The sequence below is a fragment of the Sciurus vulgaris genome (genome assembly GCF_902686455.1).
Source record: "Sciurus vulgaris genome assembly, chromosome: 6".
Taxonomy (NCBI): Eukaryota; Metazoa; Chordata; class Mammalia; order Rodentia; family Sciuridae; genus Sciurus; species Sciurus vulgaris.
Genome location: NC_136466.1, coordinates 138,456,600 through 138,477,030, shown reverse-complemented (window position 1 = coordinate 138,477,030; position 20,431 = coordinate 138,456,600). Strand labels below are relative to the sequence as shown.

Sequence of the window (20,431 nt, the reverse complement as noted above, 5' to 3'; positions counted from 1 at the left end):
AGAAGTAGTAGAGATAAGCACTGTATTACAAAGGGGAGTGAAGTCAGGTAGAAAGAAAAACCAACCAACCAATCAACAGAAACATTTTAAAAATTCCAAGATACAGGAATAGAATTACCAATAAGAAAGAGAACCCAAGAAAACTTGCAGTTGAAATATGGGTTTAACTTAGAGTAAATAAAAATGCTAGATGTTCAAAGACTGAAAAAACAAAAACAAAAACAAACAAAGAATGGAGAGAGAGAGAAAAACAAAGAAAGAAAAATACTAGGACTATCTGAAAATAGTTTTGAGAATTTAGGATCTACCAAGAAATAGCATTACAACCAAAAGTTTTGTTTTTTTTTTTTTTTGGTTTAATCAATTTTTATCTTCACAGGACAGCTACATGGTTTTGTTGGCTTCTTAGGCACTTTAAAGTCATAGCCCCTACCATTTGAGGATCTCAACATCCCATTTAATTAATTAATTTATTTATTATAATATTTTATTTGTTCTAATTAGTTGTACATGACAATAGAATGCATTATATATTTTGATAGATCATACATAAAAGGGTGTAATCTCTCATTTTTCTGATTATACATATTGCAGGATCCCATCAGTCATGTATTCATACATGCACATGAGGTAATAATGTCTGTTTTACTCTACTATCATTCCAAGAATCAAATAGACCACAACACAATAATATTGGGTGACTTTAACACAACTCTCTTGCTACTGGAGATATCTTAAAAAAAAAAAAAAAAAAAACTAAAGAAACTATAGAACTAAATAATACAATCAATAATTTAGACTTAACAGACATATATAGAATATTTCATCCATCAATGACCAAATACACTGTTTTCTCGGCAGCACATAGATTCTTCTCTAAAATAGACCATATCTTATGCCACAAAATAACTCTTAGTAAGTACAAGAAAATGGAGATAATACCCTGCATTCTGTCAGATCATAATGAACTGAAATTACAAGTCAATGATAAAATAAAAAAATAGAAGCTACTGTAACACATGGAGACTAAATAATACACTATTGAAGAAAACATGGATAGTAGAAGAAATCAAGGATGAAATGAAAAAATACTTAGAGGTATATGAGAGTACCAATACATCATACCAAAATTTCTGGGACACTATGAGGGCAATACTAAAAGCTCATTTATTAAATGAATAGAAGAATTAAAAGAAGTTATTTTAATTAACAGAATTAAAAGAATAAAAAGTCAACAAATAAATGACCTAACATTACATCTCAAAAGATTTTTGAAACAAAGATAAGCAGATATTAGGTGGTCATATCAATTCAAAAATTTGGAAATCAAAACTTTATCACTGAGAACAAAACTCAAAAATGGGATAATATCTGCATTGAACACAGATAAGGTACAAAACTATCCTGGTCTGTCTGAAACTGAGGCTTCCAGAATAAGTGATGTTAGTGCTAAAACTAAGAAAGTGCTAGGAAAACTGGGAACCCTGGCTGTTTTAGATGCAGGCAGAGGAAGAATTAGTGAACAGGAAGATGAAGCTGATAAACTGACTTAGAATTCATAACAGAGAGATGAAGGAGTAAAAAATTGGAAGAGAAATTGAAATCATGGAACAGATTTGAGATTAACTTTTATATAGTAGGAACTATGGGTGAAAGAAAATAAAATCAGGGAGGAGGAAATGGTTGGATAATAAGTTTGAAGACAGAATGGTTGAGAATTGAAGAAAGTCCTTAGGCATTGGATCAGGGATTAGCCTGTGGGAACAAATCCAGCCTGCCACCATTTTTCATAAAGTTTTATTGGTGCACAGACACACCCATCTGTTTTTGCATTGCTTATGGATACTTTCATTATACAGCTGAAGAGTAGCCTGCAAAGAGCCCGAGAAACTTAAAATATATACTATCCAGATCTTTAGAGAAAAACATTTGTTGACCTGTGTTTTAAATCATACTGTGAGCACCAAGTATGAGAAATGAAAATAAATTAACATCTCTCTGAAGCATTGTAAATACATAGAACTTAAAGAAATATCTTGAAGGCAATGGCGGAATTTCATTTTCAGGGAATGACAATTAGTTTGGAAAGCACACTTAGCATTAGCAACAGTAGAAGTCGGAAGACATTGAAGAGTAACTATTAACTTAGAATATTTATATTCAGATAAACTATTATTTAAGGGTGAAGTCAAAATGAAGATGCTTTTAGTCATCCAAATACCTCTACACGCTGTAGTGCATCACATGATCCTTTCAGATTGGTGGGCGTGCGGGATCATGCGTTCTCATACCTTTGCCCTGTTTCAGGGAGGCCTGACCCTGGGTCTCACTTTGGCCGATTAGATGTGACTGAAAGTAATGTTCATCTCCTCCAAGCAGAAGTTTCAAAAACTGAAAATAGGGCTGGAGGGTCATGTTCGGGGGATAATTACACTGAATTAAGAGCCTCATCCTGTTTGGGGAGGACAACAATAGAAATATTGAATAATTTTAGAAATTGTTAGACAGGAGGCAAGAATTATGTGTGTTTGGTCAAGCAGATAAAGGAGTCCAGAGTGGAGAGTAGCATATAAGAAACAAGGACAAGCATGGAATTTTATGAAATATATTGACCAGTGTAACAGAGTTAAGAACCCAGGAGTAAAGTCACATTTATGTGTGAAACAGACGTGTGTATGACATAGGAAGCACTGGAGAATGATGGAGGAAGAGGGCAGAGTGAAATAAATGTACTGCAACGATTGGTTTTCCATCTGGGAAAATATAAAATGCCTACCTCACATCACAAATATAAACAAAACCCTGATAATCAAAGGCCTAAATATGAAGATCAAATCCTTAAAATGGTTATAGGAAAATAGTTTTAATATTTGGGGGTAAGGAATAACTTCTTTTAAATGACATCAAAAAGAAAATAATAAAAATATTATTTTTACTAAATAATAATAAAAATCTTACTTTTATTATTTTATTATTATTATTATTTAATTTAAAAGAAATAATAAAAAAATCTGATTTTCAAATTTGACAGCATTCCAATTTTAAAATTCTGTATACAAAGAGATACTGAATAAAGTAAAGCGGAAGCAATAGATAGGGAGAATAAAATCTGCACCGCACAAAACTAGTATGGGATTAATGCCTCTAATGATATGAAGAATTCCTACAAATAAACACAAAAACATAATTCATAAAAGAGAGACAAAGCACAATGAAATGATTTACAGAGGAGGCTGGCTGAGTGGTCAATAAACTTAGGAAAATGTGTTCCATTTCAGATATACTCAGCAAAATTAAACTTAAAACAACAATGAAGTATAGTTTTTCATATAACAAACAATATCAAGTTTTAGGAAAGAAAAAAAAGACACACCAGCTCTCACATAATTGTGGTGGAAGGTAATTTGTTAGAATGACCTTAGAGAACAGTTTTCTAACATTCAATAAACTTGAAGTTTCACATGCCCTATATGTAAAAGAACATTGAAACTAGCATTGTTAGAAATTGAAAATGGTGACAAATTAAATGCTGGAGAATGGATGAATAAATCATAAAAGGATCACACATTAATTCAATAGATTGAACCAGAGCCTCACAGAGTCCAGATGGATATGTCTTGAAATCAAACTAAGGGAGAGTGAAAGAACACAAACTGTAGAAATCATGAAAAAGAAGACAGAAACCACTATACTTTACTTTGTGGGTATGGTACACATAGATGAAATGAAAGTAGAAAAACATGACCATGCTACTTTCAAAATAGGTGTTGCTCTGCTGAGGGAAGGAGGGGCATAGAACTAAAAGGGAGGAAAAGAAGGTTTTAGCCATTTAAAAACATTTTTAAATAGATGTTAAAGTGCTAATATATTTTAAGTGTGGTTGGCAGGTATATGAGCCTTCAATATGTTATTTGCCTCATGATATATTTTTTTAAAAAAAGAAAGACATGAGAAGAGAGAGTGCAAGCAAAATAATTAAGTAAAGTGATATTGAAGTTACCAAATTAAGAACTGGAGTCTCATGCCCACTCCCTTCAAGAACTAGGTGTCATAAGTTTAGTGTGTTTTAATGAATTTTCTAAGACATGACTCACATTACCTTTCATACACACTGACCTGTTGTGTGAATGAGAGATATCACTTGGAATTTGAACCTCTCATCATTGGCTTAAAACGTGCTTGCCATTACACCAGCATTTTTACTTTTTAACACACTAGCTCTCGGGGCAAATGGTAGGTGGCCCCATTTCCTGAAAGGAAGAGTATGAATTGGTCAGGGATGACAGTGTGGAGGTGAATGCATTTGTATTTGGGAATGTCGGCAGGTCATTCAGGACTGTAATTGACCTTCTCCAGCTTACATAGGAAAAGAATCGTCTCTACTTGAGGGATGTGGTTTGGAAGTCCCACTCTTACCGGGAAAGTTTGGTTTCCTTTCTCTCTGAAATGGGACACCATTTCTCAACTTCGCCTCCATTGCAATCCCTCAAGGTATTTATTTGCATGTTCTAGGACCCATTCCCTCATAAAATAAATACTTACTCTTTAACTTAGCTGTATTCAAATTTGGAGGCCATGAGTTTGAGGAATATGGAAATAAAATCAATATTAAGCCCCAAGCTAAGATCAAAGCCATCTGAAGAGGATGCATTGTCACTTCAGAATGCACCCTACCTCAAAAAGTATATCAGGTAACAGCAGCCATTCCTTTGTAGGAGTCTCCAGTGGCTGTCCTGGTATACAACAGTAAGATCAAATGTCCTGGTCTGAATGTTTGTGTGCCCCCAAATTCACATGTTGAATGTCTAACTCCCAAAGCAACAGTATTAAAAGGAGAATCTTTTGGGAGTGCTTCCATCCTGAGGAGCCCTCCTGAATGGGATTAGTGCCCTTTTCAAAGAGCCCAAGGGAGCATGTTTGCTCTTCCAGCATGTCAGGACACAGGAAGAAGTCAGCGATCTGCAACCTGGTAGAGGTCCTTCGCCAGAACCCGACCATGCTGACACCCTGATGGTGGATTTTGCAACTTCCAAAATTGTGAGAAATAAATGTCTGTTGTTTATGAACTACCTAATTCAAACTCTTTTGTTAGAGCACTCAACCTGAACTACAACCTTCAAGTCCCAGCAGTCAGGTGACCACCACTTATCTCTTAAACCACCTCTTGTCCCTGCCCTTTCTGCTTATCCTACCGCCATCCCCATCTTTCAGATCCAAGCTCATTCCTGCCTCCTATCTTTTTCCCCTGCCACTTCCCAGACTTGAAACGCTCTTTACTGCCCCTTTCGCCACAGCCAGCTCATTTTTACTCTTTGGAGCAGCCATTCTCTGTACCCACCTCAAGTCGGCAGTTCAGAGGTTTAGGGTGGGATCTTGAGATGGCTCCTGTTTTATAAGCTGCTCCTGTGTATCCAATATGGAGTCAGTGGAGAACCACTGCTCTGTCTTAGACCTCACCTGTCAGAGAGCAGACGCTTATCTAAAGATGATGTCTCCCCTCTATTTTTTATCTCAGTTCCTTAGTTAACCTCCTCAGCACAAGTTATGTTACTTTTTGTTTACTTTGATGATTTGGTCTATCGTTTCCAGGGAGCAATGGGTCTCCAAGCATAGGCCCTGGTCCAGTCGCATCAGCACCAGTGGGGAACTCAATAGAAATATAAAATTTCAGGCTCCTGCCACATGCAATGGTGCTCGCCTGTAATCCCAGCAATTCAGGAGACCGAGGCAGGAGGATCGCAAGTTCAAAAACCAGCCTCAGGAACTTAGTGAAGACCTGAACAACTTCCTGAGACCCTGTCTCTAAATAAAACATAAAAAGGGTGGGGGATGTGGCTTAGTGGTTAAGTGTCTCTGGGTTCAATGCATAGTACCAAAAATAAAAAAATTCAGGCTCCACCCCGACCTTCCCGGCTGAAATTTGAGAACCACTGCAGTAACTAGAAGGCCGTGGGTGCTGTTCACTCTGCTTTCCTTGCCTCCCAAGCCCAGACCTGGAGTAGGGACTCAGGACTCTGTTGAATGGATGAGCAATAGCACAGTTTAAGGATATTTCTCCTGCCAGAATCTCACATCTAGATTGAAAGTTAGAGGAAAGGAGCAAACCAACCAAACCCCCACCCCAACCAAACAACTTTTACTTCATCTCTCGAAACCTTCTAAGGTTTAAACGTAAAAGATTTTTCTCCTCACTATGAGCATACAAAACTTTTTGTGCATTACTAGAATATCTGCTTCTCCATTTCTCAACAGTTCTAAGTTGAAATGTTCCTAAAAATATCTGTCATGTGAACAGCTATCATTCAATGATTTCATTTGAGAACTGTGAATTGAGCTGATTTGTGTGAGGACAGATGTTGAAAAAGTAGGATCTAGCTGCCTCTGTTCTCCCATTTCTGAATTCTAGCATCATAATTTGAAAGCATCAGGGATCACTGAGACCCACTGAACTGGAGAGAGAAAGTTGAAGAGTCTGGGCAAGGTCCTATAGGGAGAAGTGGGAGACAGCCTGGAACGTTGCTAGGTTGGAAGATGAGCCCAGCACTGTGTGTCTGAAGACCATCGATCTTAAAATCTGATAAATTTCTCCTCATAACACACCAAAAGCCTTTGTGCTTCATTCCCACAAATTTTCAGTTTCCCTACATATAAGTTATAGGGAGAAGGCAATAAAAGGTGGATTCTCAGTAACCACTTGAGCCATGACAGACCCCCCTGTGGATGGCATCCTCTGGGCAGCTCAACCTGGGGGAGGAGATTTTTAGTCACAGAAGTTACACAATGGATGAACTGTGGGGAGCTTTCTGAACCCTGGGGTGAAGAAATCCAAAACCAGGAACTCCTTCAGGCTCCCGTCCCAGGGGCATCTGTGGCATTTCAATGAAGTGAGCATTTGAAAACAAAACAAAAACCTGCAGTGACCATAACAGGGCAGCTCTAAGAGCTGATTCCATCTCCACCAAGGATGAGCACCCTCCTGGGAAAGGTCCCTCACACACCTAACGGCCAGTCTTGGACTTTTCTTTAACTATCAGGTCCTTTTCCTGTGTAACTACTCTTTCTAGGATGTGATGCAACTTAGAAAAGCTCAGGCTCTGACAGAAGACAGAACCGTGTGCATCTTCCAGTCCCAATCTGTGACTCTGAGTAAGCTACTTACCCTCTAAGACTCAGTTTACTCAGCTATAGAATGGGGGTACTAGAATCATTGTTTATAGAAATTGCTATAAGATTGAATGACAGTGCATGTCACTGTTAACTGCCAGTTAACACTCCCCCTGCTCTTTGGGAGTTTCTGTGACTCCTTTAGACTTTAGTATTTGGGTTTGTGGGGGAAGGGGACACCATTCATCCAGTGTCTGACAGGTGCCTTCAATCTTACTGTCCACACCAATACTGCAAGATAATTACCACCACCACCACCATCATCATCAGATAAGGAAACAAACTCAGAACTTACGTGACTTGTGAAAAGACCCACCCTAGTAAGTGAAGCTAATCATAAGCAGCTAGAAGTGTGGTCTTTTGACTGTGATACGGCGTCTTTCAAAGTGAAAAATTATCAATTTTTAATAATTAATAATTAGTTATTATTTCTGCTGTATATCGTCTGTTGTAGAAGATCAAAGGCAATGTTGGGGAGGGGGAAATAAAGGAAAATACTTCCTTATTAATCATAGCCTTGACAGTCTACAAAGAAAGGCACCTATCTACAAAGGTAGGCATGTAGATTCCATAATTGCACTGAGAAATTTACTTGATCTGCCACTATTAGTAAGAAAATTTAAAACGTGTTTTCTATCAAGAAGAAACTGAGGTTAGAAGTCTTAAATATATGTACTTTTCACCTATTTTTCTGATAGTTCATCAATAGAAAATCATCAATGTACTTAAAAGAATGCTTGTGACTCTAGTCTATATTACCATAAAAAAAGAGAAAAAAAAAAAAAAAAAAAACTAACCAAGATGTACAACTCTATTACCCAAAAGAAAAAAGAAGCAAACAAAATCTCCAAAACTATGGGAATAAATTAAGATAAATTATGGAATATGACATAGTTGTTGAGAATATTTTATCATTAAAAATTACATCATCACTCAGATATTATTCAAGATATTTTAAATAAAAAGGCAGATGAGGAAATGCAAATATGATAACAGAAAATTATAAAGTATACATTGAAATTGAAATTACACACGAATCAGTAGTAACTTAACAATGATTTTCCCTTGGGTGATAGGACTACAGAAAATGTTTATGGTTTCATTTCTGCATATCTATATTTCCAAGAAATTTCTTGAATATGTGTTACTTGACAATAAGAAAACATAATTTTTGGGGGAAAACATTACTTACATATTGCATGAAATGCACACTATCCAGTTAAGTTCTTTTTTCTTGTATTGTCATCTTGTTTCCACTAAAACAATTCATATACTCTAACTCTTAGTAAACAACAGTGTCCTTGATTATTTGTGAAGATCTTAGTAATTACGATCAAGCTGTTTTCCTTTATTAGACCATCATAGTTAGGCATAGTAGTTGGTTTTATTTTGACAACATCATACATGCAAGGAAACTGATTTCAATCCCCATTCTCCACTTTTCCCTCCTCTCTTCCCTCTCTTTATTCTTCTTCCTTCACTCTATTGATCTTCCTTTCTCTCATTAATTTATTTTGATTGGTACTTTCTACAAATTCCTAAAGGTGAACTTCCCTGTGGCATATTCATACATTTATATAACATGATTTAGTTAAATTCATTCCATCCTTCCTCCTCTTTCCCATCTCTCCTCCCTCCCTCACGATCTCCTTCTACTCCACTGGTGTTCCCAATATCTTTGAAGCAAACAGCTTCAAAACATCTAAGAGTCCTGGACTCAAAGGCTTGGTTTGAAAGCCCTGTGGGGATTTGTAAGTCACCCCTCAGCTGCCTTCCTCTACAGGTGCGGCTGCTGTAGAGAGGCAGGTGTGCTGCCATCTCCCCATCCTGGATGCTCCCCTCCCCTGTGCTCTGCAACTCTGACCCCTCCTCTCTTCCTTCCTCTCTTGTCATGGAAGATTTCTCTCTCCCCTCAACGCATTCCCATCCCGACACGAAGGGCTTCCAGACTACAAACTCCTGGGATGAACCCTTTGCCCTTCTTATTCCAACTGAGCAAGTGTGGGGGTCTTTGTCTCCAACCCTGTCTTCCCAATGGACTCCAGCAAAGGGAAATGGCCTCTCTACAGTAAGAGAAAGGACAAGGCATCTCTGGTCTATGGGGGTTGAGATAATACAGGGTAGAAAATGGGCTCTCCTCTGAGCTCAGGAAGCATAATTCCACACGTATTTGGGGAGCTGAGTTTTTACAGAGAAATAATGGGAAACCACGAAGCAGAATATTTGTACTGTAGATCAGTCACATGATAGGTTAAACAAGTTTTATGACACCCCTGGGAACCTACTCACTGTTTCAGTGTGCTCAAAATACTGACTTTCAATAAACTTTGGGAACACCACCAATCCCTAAGGTCTGGACTATTTGGGTTTTGTTTGCTTCTATAATTAAAATAATAAAATACATTTTTCCAGCAAAAGAAGTGATTTTGCAACATCTCTTGTGTTATCAAAATGGCACCCATCTTCAGCAATACTGCCCAATGCCTGTCACTGGAGCCCTCTTCTGAGATCCAAAGAACTCATCCCAGGAAACTTGACTTTGTTACTGGTTCTGACACCCAACTCACTTAAGAGGCAAAGAAAGACAGAGAACACAGCTTTTCTTTTTTGTAAAACACAGCTCTTCCTCTGTTCTGACAGCTAGTCAGAAAGGGGAACTCCTGAAACCACGGTTCTCAACGGGTATAATAAAGACTCAGCAGCTTCCTTAACACACAGAACCTAAATGAGAGGAGTGAAAATTCCAGAGTCTTGGAGGACATGGCCATGAGGCACCCCACCCCCTCTCCTGTGATGGAGAAGACCAGCATGTTCGCCGAGAGAGAGCAGGAGAGTCATAAGAATCTATTACTTACCATTGTGTTTGAAAAGAGTTGAGCCTGGCACTCAGTGACCCCGAGGATGCTGTGCCTTGGACAGTGAATGTGCAATTTAGCTCTGAAGAGTGTACTTCCTTTCTGAGCTGTGTGGTCTGACCAGCCTTCACACATTGATATGGAAGGCTGCATTTGCATGTTATCTCAACCCTCAGAGCATTTGTGTAACTGGCCAGGTTTATCTTGCTATTATACTTTAGTAATGTGAAAACAGAAATAGGTGAAGCTTTGAAGTCTGAAAGATTGACACAAAACTTTGAAAAAGGTGCCTGGATATTAAAGTCTGTGGGCATTATTAACCTGTTTTATTTAAAAATCTGCATTTTGGGATACATGTATATGTGTCTATATGTGTATGTTTCTCTCTCAGTCCAATCTATCTGTCTGTCCTGTTGTCCATGAAAGATGCACAACTAAAATGTTAATAGTGGTTGACTTGTGTGGAAGTATTGTTACAAGTAATTGTTTCATACACCACTGACTTTTTCAAGTTTTCTATGTTGAGTACATTTTTACTTTTGCAAAAAATAAGCATCCCCTTTTATAAAAAGATCATGATCATTTTCATTAACAATCCTAAATACATTAAAACTTCATGTAGGTGATATGAAGATGGCAAATTATTCATAAGCTTATAGAATTTCATTCAGAAAGTAAAGAACATGTCAATCTATTTTGTGTATTAATTTAAGGGTAATATTTGTTGGCAGCAGACACTCCCATCTCTGACACTGGTGAACTAGACAGAAATGTTAATGACATTTTATTAATATTCCAAGCTGTCATTCTTCCCGATCATCCATAGCACCTCTCTGAACACATCCTGATATGTGGACTTTGCTCCTTTGTATTAAATATATAGCCTGATATGAAATCTTCTTCTAGAGCAAAGGTCATCTGTTTCCCATTGTAAAGGAAAGACATCAGATTTCTTAGTTTGAGTGTAGAACTTTCTAAATCTTTTTTAAGTACCATATTGTATATGTAGTGAAACATCACCACAGGTCTATACTTGATTGTAAGCTAATAATACTACATCTATACAACATCGTTTTCTTAAACAGACGTTTTCTATTATTAATTCCTAAAGTAAAAAAATGTTTTTCAAGAATATCATTAGAAATATAGATAATGTCATAGTGGGACAAAATGAAAGCCAGTGCAGGGAGTAAATACCAGAGGTAGAAAAGAACTTGATAATAACTGCCTGGAAGTCTTCAGGTATTATAAAGAGGAGTGCTGCTTGAGGCATGGTTAGAATACAGGCATGTTTAGTCGAGGTATCTAAGATCGCAATTCTGGCACACAAGGAATATTCTGTGAATGAACAGAAGAGGAATTTCCAAGCAAGATAGAAAGGTGTTCAGAAACAATGCATTTGCAGAGGAAGACTTTGAAATGGAGACAGTCTTCACCTTGACTGGAACACCTCTAATAACTACTTGCTGGAACAGATTGTCACAGTGCAGGTACAAGTTAGGTGGGGTTAGAAGAAGTGTTCTCAGCCCTCCTGCACATCACCTGGGAGCTTTGAAAAAAGTCAATGACATTGACCAAATTTTTCTATGTGCATGTATGACTATATCACATGAATCCTCCTTACAAGGATAATGCACCACTTTTAAAATAAATAAATAGAAGGAAAACCAATAGAGTAGGGGAAGAGGATTAGGAGGAAGGGAGAAGGAGAAGGAAAAGAGATTTACTGGTGAATGAAATGGAGTAATTTATATTATGCGCATATATGAATGTGTCACAATGTCATAATTATAAATATATATAATTATAATGCACTCATAAAACATAATAAAAATTTTTAATTTTTTTTTTTTTAAATGCCAGGCTTCATTCCAGAGCACTAAATGAAAATCTCTGGGATTGGGACCTATGCAACAGTATTTTTTAAAGCTCCCCAGTGATTTCAAGGTATATGCATATTTGAGAGCCCACACTCCAAAAGGAGAAGCAGGTGACATACTAGTGAGGTGGAGAACAGGCGACTAGGACAACCTTGCAGTTAGAGACAATCCTAACACCTTGGACACGGTCTTCTACCAAGTTTTACCAATATGTTTTCACCATAATTGCTTATTCTTGATCATTCTATGATTTTTGATCTCTGTACCAATAAGTTGAATCAAAATTACATGATAAAAAGGCGGCTAGCAATTGCTAGTGAACAATGTAGCCAATTATACAAGTCTGGTTAAAGGAACTTTGAATTTTCAATTCGTTCATCTGAAATCCCCTTCAATTTGTCCTTATTTCTAAAAGCAGATGAAGGTAAATTTTAAAATATAAATTCAGCAAGTTTGCAAACATGCACATTTAAGAAATATTTTTGGTGAAGACAAGAAAGGTAAGGACTGCAATTCCCAAACAGGACTAATAATCTGCCATAAATCTTTATTTTTAGCTTTTGGAGCACCATCAATTAAAAAAATATGTCAGATATTACATATGTAAGTGTATTTCCTGTGAAGTCAATTAAATACATAAGTAAGTCCCTGAGCAGGAAGATGAAACAGGAAATGCACTGAAGATGCAGACAATACAGTGAGATCATCTAAAACAGATAAAGCTGTATTGATACAACATGAGCCCTGAAGTTCCTCCTGCTGGTGGAAGGGAGAAGCTAGAGAAGGCCAAAGTGCTTCTCATTCTCCGAACACAGGGACACATATTCTCTTTGCATAAGTTTGCATTCTAGAGAACTGCCTTTTGTCCACGGTAAAAGGAGTCTGCCTCTCCAATCACCAAAGTTAGGGTGGGTGAAAACTGAGGTCAGACACACTGCTGGGTAAAGGAAACCAACTTCATTTTTAAAAGTGACCATTTCTTAAAAACATCATCAGTGTTTTATTAACTGGGCTTTAAAAGGAGCATGTTGACATAAAAGATTAGAAACATTTACCAATTCGTACAGGATTTCACTTTACGCCTAAATGGCTTTACATTTTAGGGAAGAAACACATGAGCATCTACTCTCCGTGCCCGACATTAACATGACTGTCTGGGACCTCAGGAGAATTCAGGGTTGGTGAGTCTCATCTCTTTGAGGAAGTCTTCTCTGCTGCTTGCTCCCCCTTCTTTTGGATTTCTGGGAACAACATCCCCAAATAAAGTTCTTTCAGTGTTTCTCTTTTATGGTGCTAATTGTATGGGATGCATTAAGTTTGGCTTCGCAACTATATTTGCAACTTCCCCAGTGAGAATTGTTTTTCATACTACCCTCTCACATTCTAGATAGTTTTAAAACCAAGAACAACAATGAGAACAACAAAAATCCAAACCTATTTTTGGTTCACAGGTTCTTTTAAGAATATGATTAAAGTAACATACGGCTCACACACTTCTACTGCATATGTATGGCTTCCTTAGAAGCCTATCATTTCTGGGAACCTGTAAGAGAATCCTTAACTAAAATATTTCCAAACACTGTAAGACAATCATTACTTTGCAGTTCTTTCACCAGGAAATAAAAAAACAAAAAGGCAAAGGATCTCCCTCAAGTTTTCAGACATGGTAACAGGTCAGTTAAAACCTCTGTATTTTGTAAACATGTCTCTTTTTATCAACATGCATTTAAACTATGTCAGCAAAGAACAATTAGGACTCAGGAAGTAGATTCATAGAAATTCAGTGAAAGTCTAGTGTTCCTGCTTGTCTAGATATGGAACAGCCAAAGGGAAAGTAGTGTCAGAAGAAGGAATTAAGGGCAGACATAGTGGAGAAGGGTCTGCAGGAAAAATGGGTGCTTCCTCGATTTGCCTTTTTTCTCTTTCACTTTTTGTTCTAAATATAAAACAAATTTTTTCATACCTGTACTTCCTATTTTTGAGAAAAGAGGGTCTTAACATCAAGAATCTGGAAGAGATAACGGATTAATCAACTTCAGCGAAAAATTAACTCTCCCTTTGGTAGAAGGAGAATTCATACTGTATTTCCATAGAATGAGTAAATTGTAAAGTCAAGAAGGGCTGCGAAAGTAGCCTTGACAATTTAAACGCAGGCAAGTGCTTACTACACTCCAGAAGGACAGTGGAAACATCATCCACACTTCAAGGAGTTTTCAGTCATTCAACTGACTTGGAGAGCAGAGACAAAGGTCACAGCTCACAGAATCTGTATGTTCCTTTTTTCTCTTTTGCTTTTTTGACTGTGCTTTGCTTTTGTTTTTGCCCTCCATGAACCTCACATGTGCAGTCATAGGGAAGCTCTTGAATCCTGTCCTTTGGGGTTACGTGGGGGCTCCATTACATAGGCACAATTGGTTAAATTGCTGACCACTGGTGATCCAGTCATTACCAGCCCCTTCTTCCTCCCTGGGGGGTGAGGCTGAAAGTCCCAATCCTCTAATCCTGACTTGATGGACAGAATTTTTTCTTATACCCACCTCAGGTCTCTGGGGCACTCTGACCTCTGTGGTCTATTGAGTCCTCCTCTCTGCTTTTCAACCTCGCTGCTTCAGTTGTATTTGCTCAGAAGCAGAATGCAAGTGCCATTCTTTCTTCTTACCAGATCTTCAAGACAAGGGGGTTAACTGACACACCCCTTCACAGGGTCTGTTCTTGCTTTGGCCAGTTTATTTTTATTTTATTTTTTTATTGTAAACAAATGGGATACATGTTGTTTCTCTGTTTGTACATGGCATAAAGGCATACCATTTGTGTAATCATAAATTTACATAGGGTAGTGTTGTTTGATTCATTCTGTTATTTTTTTCCCTTCCCCCCACCCCTCCCACCTCTCTTTTCCCTTTATACAGTCCTTCCTTCCTCCATTCTTGCCCCCCTCCCTAACCCTAACTCTAACCCTAACACTAACCCCTCCCACCCCCCCATTATGTGTCCTCATCCACTTATTAGCGATATCATTCGACCTTTGGTTTTTGAGATTGGCTTATGTCACTTAGCATGATATTCTCCAATTTCATCCATTTGGCTTTGGCCAGTTTATGATCAAAAATTTACCCTTTAATGAATAGAAGAAAGAAAAGGTCTCACATGAAAAGAAAATCTTTTAAATCTTTCCTTTTGTCTTTTGCTCTTTTCCTCTTTCCCTTCCTTCCTTTCTTCTTAATATCCTTCCTTTTCAGTTTTGCAACAGAAGGGTTAAGCCAGAAGGATTAGAAAATAAACAGATGGACAATAAATCGATTCAGAGACGATGAGAAAAGGAGAAACAATTATAGTGCTATTCTCTGAGTTCTTCTCCTTCCCACGTTCTGTCAGTTAATTCCAAGTGTAAATATACTCATTTCTTAGTCTGTTATTTTAAAAAATGTTAACACAGAAATATTTTCATTTCAATACAGACTAAGTATTGGTAAAGTCTTATACTTTTTATGTTTGCACTTTTAGAATATGATTTGAAATTTGTTAAAAATTTAAAACCATTCTCTAGGTTTTACTTTTTTCCTTTGAGTTTCTCTTTCTCTTACTGTCCCTTAGAGTCACCCTATTCTCTCTATTATTCAAATTTAGACTTTCCCCTACCCCTGTAGCCCGGTTTAGTATTCATCAGGCAGGAAGCTATTCTGTATACAAAGTTATGTGGACCTAATATAACATTATCCATACCTGAGAGTAACCTATGGGTGACCTTCCTTGTGGTCACAAGAGCACAATTGTTTCTATTTTTAATTCTATGGTACATTTGAAACTTAATGCTATTACTTAATAATGCTAGTGGGAAAATTAGGAGTGCCCGTAATGTGGCTATGAGGATGAATTTTTTAGACCACATTAATTCATTGTCACTCTGAGCCTCTTTTCTCTTGTCCCTCACAATCTTACTTTAGCAAGGTACCACATGACTTAAAAAAAAAAAAAAAAAAATCACCGATCAGCAAATGATGGTGGATAGACCAAATATTCACACGCAAGAGTGAATTGGAGTCTTACATTATACCAGATAAAAATACCAAAATGAATCAAAGACCTGAATGTAAAAGCTAATAAAAATAAAACTCTTATCAGGAAACCTTGGAGAAAGATTTTATAACATTGATGTTTGCTTCTAATGATTTATTGCATATGACACTAATTCCCAGGTCACAAAAGAAATACACAAATTGAACTTCATTAATATTAAAACATTTTTTGTGCATTCAAGAGCACTATAAAGAGAGTGAAAAAGCAACCACCAGGGAGAAAACATTTCCAGATCATTATACTTGAAAAAATACCTCCAATATATAAAGAACTCCTACAACAACACAACAAACTACCTAATTAAAACAAAACAACAAAACAAAGCAAAATTGAGCAAAACATTTGAATGTATATTTTTTCCAAAGAAGACCTTACAAATGGCCAATATGCCCAGCATTATTAATAATTAGGGAAATTAGAATCAACATCACAATGAAGTAATACTTCATACTGATTATGATGGCAATTATAAAACGAAAAACTAACAAAATCAAAAAAATCTCACTGGGCACAATGGTGCATGCTTATAATCCCAGTAACCTGGGAGGCTGAGGGCAGGAGGATCTCAAGTTTGAGGCCAGCCTTAGCAACTTAGTGAGACCCTAAGCAACACAGTGAGACCCTGTCTCAAAGTTAAAAATAAAAACGACTAAGAAGGAGCTGGTTAAGCACACCTGTGTTCCATTCCTACCAAAACCAAAACATAAATGCAATTTAAAAAAATCCAAGTCTCTGAGAACAAGAAGTGTTGATAGGACAGAGAAATTGGAAGACTTGGTCATTACTGGTGAGAATGTAAAATGGTACAACTGTTGTGGAAAACAGTATGGCATTTCTCAACAAATTAAGTTGATCAATATGATCAATATGAGAACCAGAATCCCAACTTCTGTACATAACCAAATTGAATTGAAAGCAGGGACTTGAAGAAATAATTACACAACAGCAGTATTCAAAAGGTGAAAGCAAACCAAGAGTTTATCCATGATGAAGGGAAGAACAAAATGTGGAATACCTATAATGGACTATTGTTTGACCTCAACAAGTAATTAAATTCTGAGTTGTGCTACAACATAGATAAACATTGACAACATTATGCTAAGTGGAATAAGTCACATAAAAAGGACAAATGCTCTATGATTCCACTTACCTGAGATACCTAAAATAGGCCAATTAATAGAAATAGAAAGTAGACTAGTGGTAACCAGGGCCAGGGGAGTGAAGAACGGGGAGTTGTTGCTTAATAGGCACAGGGTTTCAGTTTGAAATAAAGAAAAAGTTCTGGTGATGGTTGCATGACAATGCAAATGTGCTCAAGGCCCCTGAACTGCACACTTAAAAAATGGTTAAAGCAGTAATTTCCCCATATTTATATTTTGACACAGTGAAAAAATAAGTCCTTGCTTGGTTTGAATAATTGTTGTACTCCAAAATTCATATGTTGAGCTCTAGTCCCACATATAATGGTATGAAGATGTTGGGCACTTTAGGAGATGACTAGTCATGAGAGTGGATCCCTTGTGAGTGGGACTAAAGGCCTGAAGTAGCTGGTTTGTCCCTTCCACCATGTGAGGATGCAGCAGGAAGATTCCATTTGTGAACCAAACAGCTAGCCCTCACCTCATGGAATCTGTTAGTATCTTAATCTTGGACTTCTTGGTCTCTAGAATGGTCAGAAATAAATTCCTGTTGTTTGTAGGCTACTCAGTTGAGCATATTTTGTTTTAGCTTTTGTTAAAAAGACTAAAATACTCCTTAAAAAGAATTAGAAAACACTGAACTCATTAATTACTTAGAACAAAGGACCAAGCTACTCTGCCATCATTCCAAATTTTCAGAGGTTGAATCTTTTTGGCAGTCTAATCTCACATGTTAGAATTACATTTGTAAGGACTTTGACCAACAGTCTTGCATAATGACAATAATTGCTACCATTTATTGTTTCTCTCTTAGGTGTCAAGATTTATATGAATGATCTCAAGGAATCTACATACAAATTCCATGAAAGAGATATCATTCCTGAGCATATTTAGAACTTAGGGGTTTATTAACTTGTCCAGGTGATAACCACACCAATCTCCTCTATTGGAGCATTTTGCTGCTCTTATCATGTTAGTAGGAAATGGGCATGAGGTTGACCCACCCCTTGAACGTTAATTAGTCTACAGGTATACATGTCTGTTTAACATTAAGAGTGAATAAGCAATGTGAGTTTTGAATATAAAAAGAGAAAAGTGTAACAACATAGAAAGTCTCTGAAGCTTCCTCAGCCCATCAAGTCCTAGAGAACGTCAATACATATCTGGCTCCTCCTGGTCCTATTGATAATGGCCCCTTTTGATAGTGGTTCAGTGAAATGATTTTGAAAGTATGTCCTGAGTTTCAGAAAACCATTTGTCCCAACATATCCCTTTACTTGAATTGGTGACACACCCCTCTCATAGTACATGTGAGGTGGGGGCAGTTACACTGCTCTACATATGCCCAGATTAAGCTACACCAGCTCTCTTCAAAATGATGGAGTCATGGAACCAAAAAAGTATTCATCTCTCCCAGTTTCCAGTGATTCTGCATTTAGTAATGCTTACAGTCTTCCAGCACTGTGTGAATCAGTGTTGGGTAGTTTCTGGCATCTCAATGGCGCACCCTGCTGGAAAAACACCCTACCAGGTGCACCACCTTTAGTAAGGGTGGAGGATTGAGCCATCAGTAACAAACATCGGAGTCTGGGAATGTAACTCAGTGGTAGAGCATTTGCCTAGCACATGTAAGGCCCTGGGTTTGATCCACAGCAGCAACCCCCAAATATGTATATGTGCATGTATATAAATAATATAGTTTATATATATGTATATATATAATACATACACACACACATACACATACATATGTAAAGTATGTCATATGTAAAGACTGTCATCACCAGCACCAGCAGAAAGGACTCTGATAAATCACTAAGCTGATCCTATGGATCTGGTCAATTCTCAACTCTTTTCTTATTTGACAATTGTAATTCATAAAGGTAGAAGAAGTTCTCAGTAGTTATTCTAGTAATTTCCCTTTGATTGGGAAGCTTCATATAAAAAACTCTCCCAGTGGTAGAGTTCAGCATTTGCATACACCTAGAAAATCCTAATTCTTTCTGATTCACCCAGTGTTTTGGGGGCAGGGGATAGTACTTCTCTTGGGCTCTCAAATTTAAGACTCTGAAGAGTTTGGATACTTTTATTTTCAGAATATTATCTCCATTTAATACTTAACATGCATATATTAAAATGAATCTCATATCTAATAGCCTCTTCATTTCCTGTTAAAAAGTTTGAAATTATTTTCTAAATTTTGATTTTAAAATTATTTGCCAATGAATAATTTGTTTACTGTGATGCCTCAGAAATCACATGCATTCTTGAGAATTTCTGAAAAGTGAGAAAAGATTGAAAAAATTATTTGTAAATACATGAAATGTTCATAATAACAATTAATGAACTTGACATGCTATGTTTTGTCAACATTTAATTAAACATTCGTTAATTTTGATTTTGCATTTCATTTGTATTTTGAGTTTTTTTCCTGGTCTTCACCCTTCCCTCTCTCCTCCCCACCCTCCATCCATCCTTTCTTTCTTCTTGCTCTGAAGAGTTCTTAGACCTTTTCAAAATATATCATCTAATGGATAAAACCGTACGGCCAATTTAAACTCAGCTTTTTAGGTAGCCTTACTTCACACAGCTAATAAGGATAGGTATTAAATTGTACCATATTAAATTTCTAGCTTTGTTTTGCTGTTGTAAAAATAGAGGCAGTTTTACAAGATTTACCCTAACAATTTTTGGTTACAAATACAACACACTTTTTTCCTTGGCCATTAGAGTTAAGTTAGAGAGCTAAGATTAATAAGAACAGAGTACTATACATGTGGTAGGTGTCTAGTATTTATGGAATGAGTGTATGCATGTATAAATGAATAACCAAACAAAACAACTACATAAACAAGAGCTAAACTGCATGGGACAGACTTGCGGTAATGGAACTGGTGGAATATATTAATCATACAAAGCAGTTTGGCAATTACTTTAAAGTCTTTTAAACAAAGATTCTGTTTTAAATTTAATTTTGTTTTATTAGCAAGAGATTGGCATTGCCTGTGGGAAAAAGCAGTCCTGGCATATTTCACCACTGACTCTTCATTAGGGAATAAAAAATGGAAACATTAGAGGAGTTTAAGAGGGAGGCAAAGGCTTTGTGGACCTAAGACAGAAGAGACTTCAGGGGTTGAGAGGACTTTCATGAAGCCTGTTGCTTTTAACTTGGCAGCAGGGACCATCTCCAGGGGCAGGATCTTAAATTGGAAAGTCCTGGTGATTTTTCTTCCATGTGAGCCCAGGGAAGCCAACGGCTCTACTTGTTTAGAGGAGAGAGAGACTGTCAATCCTAGAAAAAACAAAAGCTTATCAA

The 20,431-nt window shown here is 37.1% G+C and overlaps 2 protein-coding genes across 5 annotated transcripts in view; both read right to left on the bottom strand.

Annotated features, from left to right (window-relative positions):
- The window catches only part of FYB1 (FYN binding protein 1), a 159,002-nt gene extending 148,885 nt beyond the window's left edge, over positions 1-10,117 (bottom strand). For all 4 annotated transcript variants that reach the window (XM_079144456.1, XM_079144459.1, XM_079144457.1 and 1 more), the window contains exon 1: positions 10,020-10,117. In XM_079144456.1, the coding sequence (XP_079000582.1) occupies positions 10,020-10,022 (3 nt within the window). In that variant the 5' untranslated portion in view covers positions 10,023-10,117. The remainder of the gene's footprint in view (positions 1-10,019) is intronic.
- Positions 10,118-19,899: 9,782 nt separating this feature from the next.
- C9 (complement C9) overlaps positions 19,900-20,431 on the bottom strand; it is a 48,321-nt gene continuing 47,789 nt past the window's right edge. The window contains exon 11 of the mRNA XM_079144461.1: positions 19,900-20,407. The gene's annotated coding sequence lies outside the window, so the exon portion shown is untranslated. The remainder of the gene's footprint in view (positions 20,408-20,431) is intronic.